The sequence below is a fragment of the Oncorhynchus masou genome, chromosome 5 (assembly GCF_036934945.1).
Source record: "Oncorhynchus masou masou isolate Uvic2021 chromosome 5, UVic_Omas_1.1, whole genome shotgun sequence".
Lineage (NCBI taxonomy): Eukaryota > Metazoa > Chordata > Actinopteri > Salmoniformes > Salmonidae > Oncorhynchus > Oncorhynchus masou.
The window spans coordinates 18,883,560-18,896,059 of record NC_088216.1 but is presented as its reverse complement, the minus strand read 5'-3'; the positions used below and the strand labels follow the sequence as shown (position 1 = coordinate 18,896,059).

Genomic DNA, 12,500 nt, shown 5'->3' with positions numbered 1-12,500 from the left:
TATCTGTGTAATATATTCTAATCTCTGTATTTTTACCTGTGTAATGTATTCTAATCTCACCTGTGTAATGTATTCTAATCTTTTTATTCTTATCTGTGTAATATATTCTAATCTCTGTATTCTTATCTGTGTAATGTATTCTAATCTTTGTATTCTTATCTGTGTAATGTATTCTAATCTTTGTATTCTTATCTGTGTAATACATTCTAATCTCTGTATTCTTACCTGTGTAATGTGTTCTAATCTCTGTATTCTTACCTGTGTAATGTGTTCTAATCTTTGTATTCTTATCTGTGTAATGTATTCTAATCTCTGTATTCTTACCTGTGTAATGTGTTCTAATCTCTGTATTCTTACCTGTGTAATGTGTTCTAATCTCTGTATTCGTAACTGTGTAATGTGTTCTAATCTCTGTATTCTTACCTGTGTAATGTGTTCTAATCTCTGTATTCTTACCTGTGTAATGTGTTCTAATCTTTGTATTCTTATCTGTGTAATGTATTCTAATCTCTGTATTCTTACCTGTGTAATGTGTTCTAATCTCTGTATTCTTACCTGTGTAATGTGTTCTAATCTCTGTATTCTAACTGTGTAATGTGTTCTAATCTCTGTATTCTTACCTGTGTAATGTGTTCTAATCTCTGTATTTTTACCTGTGTAATGTGTTCTAATCTCTGTATTCTTACCTTTGTAATGTAATCTCTGTATTCTAACCTGTGTAATGTGTTCTAATCTTTGTATTCTTATCTGTGTAATGTATTCTAATCTTTGTATTCTTATCTGTGTAATATATTCTAATCTCTGTATTCTTACCTGTGTAATGTATTCTTCTAATCTCTGTACCTGTGTAATGTATTCTAATCTCTGTATTCTTATCTGTGTAATGTATTCTAATCTCTGTATTCTTATGTAATGTATTCTAATCTTTGTATTCTTATCTGTGTAATATTTTCTAATCTCTGTATTTTTATCTGTGTAATGCATTCTAATCTCACCTGTGTAATGTATTCTAATCTCTGTATTCTTACCTGTGTAATGTGTTCTAATCTCACCTGTGTAATGTGTTCTAATCTCTGTATTCTTATCTGTGTAATGTGTTCTAATCTCATCTGTGTAATGTATTCTAATCTCTGTATTCTTATCTGTGCAATGTATTCTAATCTCTGTATTCTTATCTGTTTAATGTATTCTAATCTCTGTATTCTTATCTGTGCAATGTATTCTAATCTCACCTGTGTAGGGTATTCTAATCTCTGTATTCTTATCTGTGTAATGTATTCTAATCTCTGTATTCTTACCTGTGTAATGTATTCTAATCTCTGTATTCTTATCTGTGTAATGTATTCTAATCTCTGTATTCTTATCTGTGTAATGTATTCTAATCTCTGTATTCTTACCTGTGTAATGTATTCTAATCTCTGTATTCTTACCCGAGTAATGTATTCTAATCTCTGTATTCTTACCTGTGTAATGTATTCTAATCTCTGTATTCTTACCTGTGTAATGTATTCTAATCTCTGTATTCTTACCTGTGTAATATATTCTAATCTCACCTGTGTAATGTATTCTAATCTTTGTATTCTTATCTGTGTTTATTTTAATTGATGTATTCTTACCTGTGCAACGTATTCTAATTGATGTATTCTTACCTGTGTAATATTCTAATTGATGCATTCCTAATGTATTTTAATTGATGTATTCTTACCTGTGTAATGTATTTTAATTGATGCATTCTTACCTGTGTAATGTATTTTAATTGATGTATTTTTACCTGTGTAATGTTTTCTAATTCATGCATTCTTACCTGTGCAACGTATTCTAATTGATGTATTCTTACCTGTGTAATGTATTTTAATTGATCTATTCTTACCTGTGTAATGTATTCTAATTGATGTATTCTTACCTGTGTAATGTATTTTAATTGATGTATTCTTACCTGTGTAATGTATTCTAATTGATGTATTCTTACCTGTATAATGTAATCTAATTTATGTATTCTTACCTGTATAATGTAATCTAATTTATGTATTCTTACCTGTGCAATGTATTTTAATTGATGCATTCTTACATGTGTAATGTATTTGAATTGATGCATTCTTACCCGTGTAATGTATTTTAATTGATGTATTCTTACCTGTGTAATGTATTTTAATTGATGTATTCTTACCTGTGTAATATATTTTAATTGATTATTCTTACCTGTGTAATGTATTCTAATTGATGTATTCTTACCTGTGTAATGTATTTTAATTGATGTATTCTTACCTGTGTAATGTATTTTAATTGATGTATTCTTACCTGTGTAATGTATTTTAATTGATGTATTCTTACCTGTGTAATGTATTTTAATTGATGTATTCTTACCTGTATAATGTATTTTAATTGATGTATTCTTACCTGTGTAATATATTTTAATTGATGTATTCTTACCTGTGTAATATATTTTAATTGATGTATTCTTACCTGTGTAATGTATTTTAATTGATGTATTCTTACCTGTGTAATGTATTTTAATTGATGTATTCTTAACTGTGTAATGTATTTTAATTGATGTATTCTTACCTGTGTAATATATTTTAATTGATGTATTCTTACCTGTGTAATATATTTTAATTGATGTATTCTTACCTGTGTAATGTATTCTAATTGATGTATTCTTACCTGTGCAATGTATTCTAATTGATGTATTCTTACCTGTGTAATGTATTTTAATTGATGTATTCTTACCTGTGTAATATATTTTAATTGATGTATTCTTACCTGTGTAATGTATTCTAATTGATGTATTCTTACCTGTGTAATGTATTCTAATTGATGTATTCTTACCTGTGTAATGTATTTTAATTGATGTATTCTTACCTGTGTAATGTATTCTAATTTATGTATTCTTACCTGTGTAATGTATTCTAATTGATGTTTTCTTACCTGTGTAATGTATTCTAATTTATGTATTCTTACCTGTATAATGTAATCTAATTGATGTATTCTTACCTGTGCAACGTATTCTAATTGATGTATTCTTACCTGTGTGTGTGCGGAGGTGAGCCTTGAGGTGGGAGCTCTTGGTATAGGTCTTACTACAACCTGAGTATTCACAGCTGTGTAGAGCAGCTCTCTTCTTCGCCACAGTCCTGCGGCCGTTCTTCCCCTCCAAGCCACCAGGGGGAACCCCTGAGGAGGTGATAGCTAGGTGGGGCTGCTGGTGCTGGGAGTAGGGGACGTGGTTGGAGGAGGCTTGTTGGTGATGGTGGCCATGGAGGTTGTAGTCCCTCTGGTTGCGGTATAGACCCAGGTGGTGGGGGTAGTTTTGGAGGAAGCTGTAGTGGTGGGTTCGAAATTCAGAGGTCATAGAGGTTGTCATGGAGACAGGGGCTTGGAGGAATGGGCCATCTTGAAACGTCACCATGGAAGTGTGTTGTTGGGGGTAGTAGTGTCCCATTCCAAAGTCCCATGATTTGGCCTTAGTGAGGACAGCAGTGGCTCTATCTCTGCCATGTCCCACCTGGTTGCTTCCGGGGTTGAAACCATACTGGTCCACGTTTGGTTGACTGGGGAATGATGATACTGATGATGATGAACGAACCTGTTGGTTGTAAAGTTCTGGTAAGCCTGAACCAATGGTCTCTAAGGGGGTGAGCAGCTCAACCATCAGGCTACTGCAGCCCGTATGAAGCCTGTCTGGACTTATTTGGTCCGTCAACACCCCTCCTCCATCATGGTAGAGACCAGTTTGGTCCAGTTGAGGAAGACACTGAGTGTTGTAGTCCAGAGAGGGGTTCAGCTCAGGTGATGGGCTGCTCCAGTCAGACAACAAGAACTCCATGTCCCATGAGGTTTCACTTTCATCGTCCAGGTGAGGTAGAACTGGCTGCTGGTCACTGGTGTTGCCAGGTGACGTCCTCTTGGTTTGAGAGTCCAGACTGAGAGCGCCATCCTCAAATTTCCACTCCTTGTGTGACAGTACAAAAACATCAGTTCATATTGAGCCTCTCTTACTAACTTCACATAAATATGGAAATAACGCAACAACACCCACTAACAAATTAAAATAATTTTTTATAATTAAATCCTAGTTTTGTAATAACTTTCCAAATAAAATCCATTTGATATTTGAACAGATCTTAAATCAAAATACACATATTGTATTAAATGTGTTGGGGATATGAGGCTGTGCTCACAGGGCCTCTTCATTGCGAGTCAAAACATTTTGTTCAAAGAAAAGTTGATGGCGTTTAGACACTCTGCTGTTAGCCCCAAGACTCACCCTCTTAAAACAAAGAAAAACAAGTGACAACACTTTTAATTGTTTCAGCAAAATGTAGAAACCAAATAAAAGTAACAAGTGGAACACGTACCTTCATATTGTCCTCAGAGTGAACAAAGTTTGAGAAGGAGCTGAAGGATGGAAGCACAGCAGCTTTTGTCCCAGCCATCTGACCAGTGAGTTAGACGTTAACTTCACACAGGTTACGGTGGTGACAGTAATGTGAGGTTTTCTATTTTCTTTTACATGACCATCTCACAATGGTTAGACTCTTGCAAACTGTAAGTAACCAGTCATCCTGAAAACAGTTACACCTGTCTCTTGTCCAGTTTGACCTGCCAAGTAGCCTACTTTCCTTTTACAGTTGTTGTCTCTCCATTCTACCCGTCTACCGTATCCCCCCCCTCTTTCTCTCTCGGTTGTGAATGTGACTTCAAATCTCCTCCGTTCATGTATCTTCTGATGACCGTTGGGGGGTGGGACATACGTGTGTGTGTGTGTGTGTGTGTGTGTGTGTGTGTGTGTGTGTGTGTGTGTGTGTGTGTGTGTGTGTGTGTGTGTGTGTGTGTGTGTGTGTGTGTGTGTGTGTGTGTGTGTGCGTGTGTGTGTGTGTGTGTGTGTGTGTGTGTGTGTGTGCGTGCGTGTGCGTGCATGTGAGTGAGTGTGAGTGAGTGTGTGTGTGTGTGTGTGTGTGTGTGTGAGTGAGTGTGAGTGAGTGTGTGTGTGTTCTATGCCAACTCCATTTCTTACTCCAGTCCTCTCTTCTTAACCAGGAGAAAGAGTGAATGAACCGTTGTGGTATCTCCCCCCTCGCTACCCCTCCCTGTTTTTTTGATCCTGATCAGAAATCTATGGCCAGCAAAACAATTCCAAAGAGAAAGAGAATGGAAAAAGAACATCAAACAGATGTAATTCTAGCTAATGAATGTTATGGACTTTGTTTTGCACAAAACAACTGAACATGTCATTTCAAGTGTATTGGAGTTGTTGTTTCTCTGACATGTTATGGCGTACAGTGCAAGCAGAATATCATACTGACATTGGCCTCTTCATTCAGCTTCATGAACCAACTCAAACTCCCCTCCCCCAATACTAAAGCTACTACACACACATTGAGCAGCACACACACACCTCTGGGACATGTGGTTCTGAGAAGACCTGTGTGTCTAGTAGGTGATTATGTGCTAGGCTGTGTTTATCAGTGTGCATGGGGGCCCAGAGAGGCCCCTGTTTGACAACAGATAATGGTGCTGCTGACTACTGCCTGTCCCTGCTGACTGCTCCATAACACAGATAAAGACTCTCTCACTCTTTTTGACAATCTTTCACTTTACGTCTACAGAGGAGTATTACTTGGGAAAACACCTTGTGTTAGAAAGGAGCTATGTAAGCTTGCTATGAATGCCCTATAGCCACTTTTGGTGTAATAAAGTTGTACTGTATTGGTACACATGAATTGTAATAATACTCAGATTATATTCATGTAAAAAAGCTCAAGGACACAATGTTCATATTTTCCAAGCAATTCAAAAATGTTCATTGCAAGTATTGCTTCATGCAAATATATCTAATGTTTTGCTCTGTGTGTGTGAGAGATGCAGGCAGCTCAGGTGGGGCTCAGTCATCCTTGGGAAGGTTGGAAGAGCTGGTCCTGGACCTGAAAAACCTGATGCACTTTGTTTTCTTTTTGTCTTCGGGTCTGTGTTAAAAAGAACTAAACAACACACATCTATTATGAACACACCAGACATCCATAGTAAATGATGATAATCACACAGAAATGTCATTTTCTTTTGGATTAAATTTTTTAAGAATTGTAGCTAGGTGGTTCTTATATCTTATTTCTTCACCACCTGCTTCTCAACCTCCACGTCCTTCTCCACCTACTTCCCAACCTCCTCCACATCCTTCTCCACCTCCATCTCTTTCTCAACCTCCACCTCCTTCTCCACCTGCTTCTCAACCTCCTCCACATCCTTCGCCACGTGCTTTTCCCATCCACCTCTTTCTCAACCTCTTTCTCAACCTCCACCTCCTTCTCCACCTACTTCTCAACCTCCTCCACATCCTTTTCCATCTCCACCTCCTTCTCCACCTACTTCTCAAACTCCTCCACATCCTTCTCCACCTCCACCTACTTCTCAACCTCCTCCACATCCTTTTCCATCTTCACCTCCTTCTCCACCTACTTCTCAAACTCCTGCACATCCTTTTCCACCTTCACCTACTTCTCAACCTCCTTCACATCCTTCTTCACCTCCTTCTCCACCTCCATGTCCTTCTCCACTAACTTCTCCACCACCTCCTTCTCCAACTCCAGAGCCTTCACCAACAGAGACTCCTTCCCCAGAGGCTCCACCTCTTGAAGATCTTCCTCCTCCCAAGGCTTGACCTCCTGGTAGAGGTTCAAATATACCTCCATGTAGCCGTTGAGGGCATTCGTGCTTTCAATGTTATAGGTGGCATCAAAGTCCACAAAGAGCTTTGTTGACCTCCAATGGAGTTTGTGCTTGGCCACTTGGTGGTCTTGGCCAAACGCCCTCTTGTAGATCCTCATGAATTTTACACTGGGGCCGAACTGCAGACAATAGGCTGTGGTCAATGACTCTGGCAGGGGCTCAGATAACAGTTCTTTCTCCATGGGGACATTGTCCGGGTTCTGATCAGGTTTTACAGCTTAGAAAATAAAAACATCTACAGTACACGTCAAAAGTTTGGACAGACCTACACATTCAAAAGTTTTTCTTTATTTTTACTATTTTCTACATTGTAGAATAGCAGTGAAGACATCAAAACTATGAAATAACACGTAGGGAATCATGTAGTAACCAAAAAAGTGTTAAACAAATCATAATACCTTTATTATTTTATATATTTATATAGGCCAGGTCATCTGATGCAGCACTTCATCTCTCTCCTCCTTCTTGGTCAAATAGCCCTTACACAGCCTGTGAGGTGTGTGTTGGGTCATTGACCTGTTGAAAAACAAATGATAGTCTCACTAAGCGTAAACCCAATGGGATGGCGTATTGCTGCAGAATGCTGTGGTATCCATGCTGGTTGTGTGCCTTGAATTCTAAATAAATCACTGACAGTGTCACCAGCAAAGCACCCCGACACCATCACACCTCCTCCTCCATGCTTCACGGTGGAACCACAGATGTGTAGATCATCCATTCACCTACTCAGCATCTCACGAATACATGGCGGTTGGAACCAAAATCTCAAATTTGGAACTCATCAGACCAAAGGACAGATTTCCACCGGTCTAATGTCCATTGCTCGTGTTTCTTGGGTGTCCTTTAGTAGTGGATTCTTTGCAGCAAATTGACCATGAAGGCCTGATTCACGCAGTCTCCTATGAACAGTTGATGTTGAGATGTGTATGTTACTGGAACTCAGTGAAGCATTTATTTGGGCTACAATCAGAGGTGCAGTTAACTCTAATGAATTTATCCTTTGCAGCAGAGGTAACTCTGGGTCTTCCTTTCCTGTGGCGGTCCTCATGAGAGCCAGTTTCATTATTCCAGGTGACTACCTCATGAAGCTGGTTGAGAGAATGCCAAGAGTGTGCAAAGCTGTCATCAAGGCAAATGTTGGCTACTTTGAAGAATCACTTGTTTGGTTACTACATGATTCCATATGTGTTATTTCATAGTTTTGATGTCTTCACTCAAATTCTACAATGTAGAAAATATTAAAAGTAAAGAAAAACCCTTGAAGGAGTAGGTGTGTCCAAACCTTTGATTGGTACTGTATATTTATATACATTCAGGGTCTCAACTTACTGTTGAGAGTTAGAATAATAGGTGCATAAGGTGCAATTTCGAAATGTGGTTGTGCATCAGCAGTGTCGTGTTGTTGACTATCATTAAATGTGAAGACTGTATAATATCAAATCAATTCTCTGTGTAATTTAATTACACAATTTAACTAATCATGTATCTTCGGGGCAGTCGGGGCACTACGGGAACATGTTTTTATAGAGTTTCAATTTCCTGAATATAACTCTTCCGATATTTTCATATCTTATCAAAACAGTCACTTATTAATGAATTTTACCTCATTAGTCTCATTACTGAACGTAGCAAACCCTGGGATATCTGAACCACAGCATAGAATCACGAATCGACGACATACAAATTGGCTTAATTATTTACTTACTAACTAACTTAAAATAAATCACAGAATTACATAAACACACACACAAATAGTCACACATTGGTTACTGTGATACAAAGAAAAAGTCCCTAGCTGAGAAAACCGATATGATGGCTTGGTAGACAAAGGAAAGGGGTGGGGACCGCTCAAGAGCGGGAAACTCATGGAGGATTACTACACTCATAGAAATTGCTAATACTATGAACATGAATTTATTCAAAAATAACTTGCAATTTACAAGTGTCTGCCTTTGTTGTCCCTCTCTGAGGTTGCCAGGATAGTTATTTTATACCTTTATTTAACCAGGCAAGTCAGTTAAGAACAAATTCTTATTTTCAATGATGGCCTAGGAACAGTGGGTTAACTGCCTGCTCAGAGCAGAACAACAGATTTGTACCTTGTCAGCTCAGGGGTTTGAACTTGCAACCTTCTGGTTAGTAGTCCAACACTCTAACCACTAGGCTACCCTGCCGCACCAGCCACGGAGATCAAAGCCGTATGTTGTTAGAATAGATAATTCAGACTACCATTCGGAAATGTTCTTAGATCGGATGCGTTTACCAGACTGAAGTAGTAAAACAGCGGTGGTTTGAATAATTGTTCTTCCTTTTGTATATTTCTTCACCATTTCAACGTGGGATTGATCTCCACGTTCTCTGGTCTTGTCCTTTGGCACAGTTGCCAACCATTTCAACATGTAGCCACCACTTCATGTTTACTGATCTAATTTAACTTTTTTCGGAGGTGGGTTTTATTCTCTGTGGAAGAAGGGGCGGTTCCAGGACGCCTAATGTGATGTCTGGTCACGTGGGCGTGGCCACTGACTTGGTTAAAACCTTTATATGAAGAACAATTTTCTCATTTAGAAGGCTAACATCACATAACATCTTTTCAGAAATAGTTTCATATTTACTCATTCACTTTATACAGCATTCAGGTAGAAAACTAATAACTGAGAAATGTGCACTTCCAGAGATGCCGTTATCTTGTCCTACTGCTTTCCTCCTGCTTTCTGATGTCACAACTTCGACAGGATTGTTCTTTAATTACCCACGGTGTCACGCCCTGGTCGAAGTATATTGTGTTTGTCTTTATTTATTTGGTCAGGCCAGGGTGTGACATGGGTTTATTGTGGTGTGTTTTGTCTTGGGGTTTTGTTAGGTATTGGGTGTGTGGCTTAGTGGGCGTATCTAGCATAGTCTATGGCTGTCTGGAGTGGTTCTCAATCAGAGGCAGGTGTTTATCGTTGTCTCTGATTGGGAACCATATTTAGGCAGCCATATTCTTTGAGTATTTCGTGGGTGATTGTTCCTGTCTCTGTGTTTGTTGTCACCAGATAGGCTGTGTAGGTTTTCACACATTTATTGTTTGGTTTAGTTATTTCATGTCGAGTTCATTTATTAAAAGAACATGAATAACCACCATGCTGCATTTTGGTCCGCTTCTCTTCCACCAGACGAAAGCCGTTACACATGGACCATTCCCACATTCTCAAAATACAAATATTGTTTCATTACTCAAACTTTTGATGTCCAAGTGTCTCTCTGTGTTCCATAGTTTACATTCCAAACTCGAACACTACAGAGCATAGAGGCAGCGTATTTTATGACCGACCATAAAACAGCCGACTTCCCGCTCTCCCCCTCGACGAGACAGAGCTCACTGTAGAGCGGACATATGAGATAAGTAATGTGAGATATGTAAACATTCTTTAAGTGGCATTATTAAAGTGACTAGTGTTCCATTTATTAAAATGGACAATGATATCAAGTCTGTAGGTAGGCAGTCACCTTTCTGTGCCAGTGATGGCTGTTTAACAATACGATGCCCTTGAGATGGAAAAACTGTTTTTCTCTCTGTCCCAGCTTTGATGCACCTGTACTGACCTCGCCTTCTGGATGGAAGTGGGGTGAACAGGCAGTGGCTCAGTTGGTTATTGTCCTTGATGATCTTTTTTGCCTTCCTGTGACATCGGGTGTTGTAGGTGTCCTGGAAGGCAGGTAGTTTAGCCCCTTGATGTGTTGTGCAGACCGCACCACCCTCTGGAGAGCCCTGTGGTTGTGGGTGGTGCAGTTGCAGTTGGCGGTGATACAGCCCAACAGGATGCTCTCGATTGTGCACCTGTAAAAGTTAGTGAGGGTTTTCGGGGACAAGCACATTTTTTTCAGCCTCCTGAGGTTGAAGAGATGCTGTTGCACCTTCTTCACCACACCATTTCAGTTTGTCGGTAATATGTACACAACTTTCCACCTTCTCCACTGCTGTCCCGTCGATGTGGATGGGGGGGGGGGGCTTCTCCCTCTGCTGCTTCCCTCTGCTGCTTCCTTTTGCTGACATTGAGTGAGAGGTTATTTTCCTGACACCACACTCCAAGGGCCCTCACCTCCTCCCTGTAGGCTGTCTCGTCGTTGTTGTTAATCAAGCCTACTACTGTTGTGTCATCTGAAAACTTGATGATTGAGTTGAAGGTGTGCATGGCCACGCAGTCATGGGTGAACAGGGAGTACAGGAGGGGGTTGAGAACGCACCCTTGTGGGGCCCAAATGTTGAGGATCAGTGGAGTGGAGATGTTGTTTCCTACCTTCACCACCTGGGGGCGGCCCATCAGGAAGTCCAGGACCCAGTTGCACAGGGCGGGGTCAAGACCCAGGGACTAAAGCTTAATGATGAGTTTAGTGGGTACTATGGTGTTGAGTGATGAGCTGTAGTCAATGAACAGCATTCTTACATAGTTATTCCTCTTGTCCAGATGGGATAGGACAGTGTGCAGTGTGATGGCGATTGCATCGTCTGTGGACCTATTGGGGCTGTAAGCAAATTGAAGTGGGTCTAGGGTGACATGTAGGGTGGAGGTGATATGATCCTCGCAAGGTCCGGCAGCCTTGCGAGGGTTAACATGTTTAAATAGCTTACTCATGTCGGCCATGGAGAAGGAATTGCCACAGTCTATGGTAGCGGGCCGCGTCGGTGGCACTGTATTGTCCTCAAAGCGCGCAAAGAAATTGTTTAATTTGTCTGGAAGCAAGACGTCAATGTCCGCGACGGGGCTGGATTTTATTTTTGTAATCCGTAAATGTCAGTAGACCCCGCTACATACGTCTCGTTTCTGAGACGTTGAATTGCAACTCCACTTTGTCTCTGTACAGACGTTTTGCCTGATTGACTTATGGAGGGAATATACAACCATATTCCCAGCCACCTTGCTATGGTTAAATGTGGTGGTACATGCTTTCAGTTTTGCTTGAATGCTGCCATCAATCCACGGTTTCTGGTTAGGGAAGGTTTTAATAGTCCCAGTGGGTACAACATCTCCTATACAGTTCCTTATAAACTCGCTCACCGAGTCATACGTCAATGTTGTTCTCTGGGCTACCCAGAACATGTCCCAGTCCACGTGATCGAAGTCATCTTGAAGCTTGGAATCCGATTGGTCAGACCAGCATTGGATAGACCTACGCACGGCGCTTCCTGTTTTAGTTTCTGCCTATAGGAGGGGAGCAACAAGATGGAGACATGGTCAGATTTGCCAAAAGGAGGGCGGTGGAGGGCCTTGTATGCATCGCAAAAGTTAGAGTAGCAATAGTCGAGCATGTTCCTCGCTCGTGTACTGCAATCGATATGCTAATAGAATATAGGTAGCCTTGTTCTCAAATCAGCTTTGTTAAAATCCCCAGCAACAATAAATGCAGCCTCAGGATATATGGTTTCCAATTTGCATAATGTCCATGAAGTTCCTTAATGGCCATCTTGGTATCTGCTTGCGATGGGATATACACGGCTATGACAATAACCGAGGGGAGTTCTCTTGGGAGATAATATGGTCGGCATTTGATTGTGAGGAATTCTAGGTCAGGTGATCAAAAGGACTTGAGTTCCTGTTACAATTACACCATGAGTCGTTAATCATGAAACATGCACCATCCCTTCTTCTTACCATAAAGATGTTTATTCCTGTACATGAAAATCCCGTTGGCTGTATTGACTCCGACAGCATGTCCCAAGCTAGCTAGGTTTCCGTGAAACAGAGTATGTTACAATCCCAGATATCTCTTTGGAAAGCAACTCTTGCCCTGAT

The 12,500-nt window shown here is 40.1% G+C and overlaps 1 protein-coding gene across 1 annotated transcript in view; it reads right to left on the bottom strand.

The window, feature by feature from the left end:
* klf1 (Kruppel like factor 1 (erythroid)) overlaps nucleotides 1–4,880 on the bottom strand; it is a 6,220-nt gene extending 1,340 nt beyond the window's left edge. The window contains exons 1-2 of the mRNA XM_064954568.1: nucleotides 4,356–4,880; nucleotides 3,025–3,949 (exon numbers count right to left, since the gene is read on the bottom strand). Coding sequence (XP_064810640.1) covers nucleotides 3,025–3,949; nucleotides 4,356–4,433 — 1,003 coding nt within the window. The 5' untranslated portion in view covers nucleotides 4,434–4,880. The remainder of the gene's footprint in view (nucleotides 1–3,024; nucleotides 3,950–4,355) is intronic.
* Nucleotides 4,881–12,500: the final 7,620 nt, after the last annotated feature.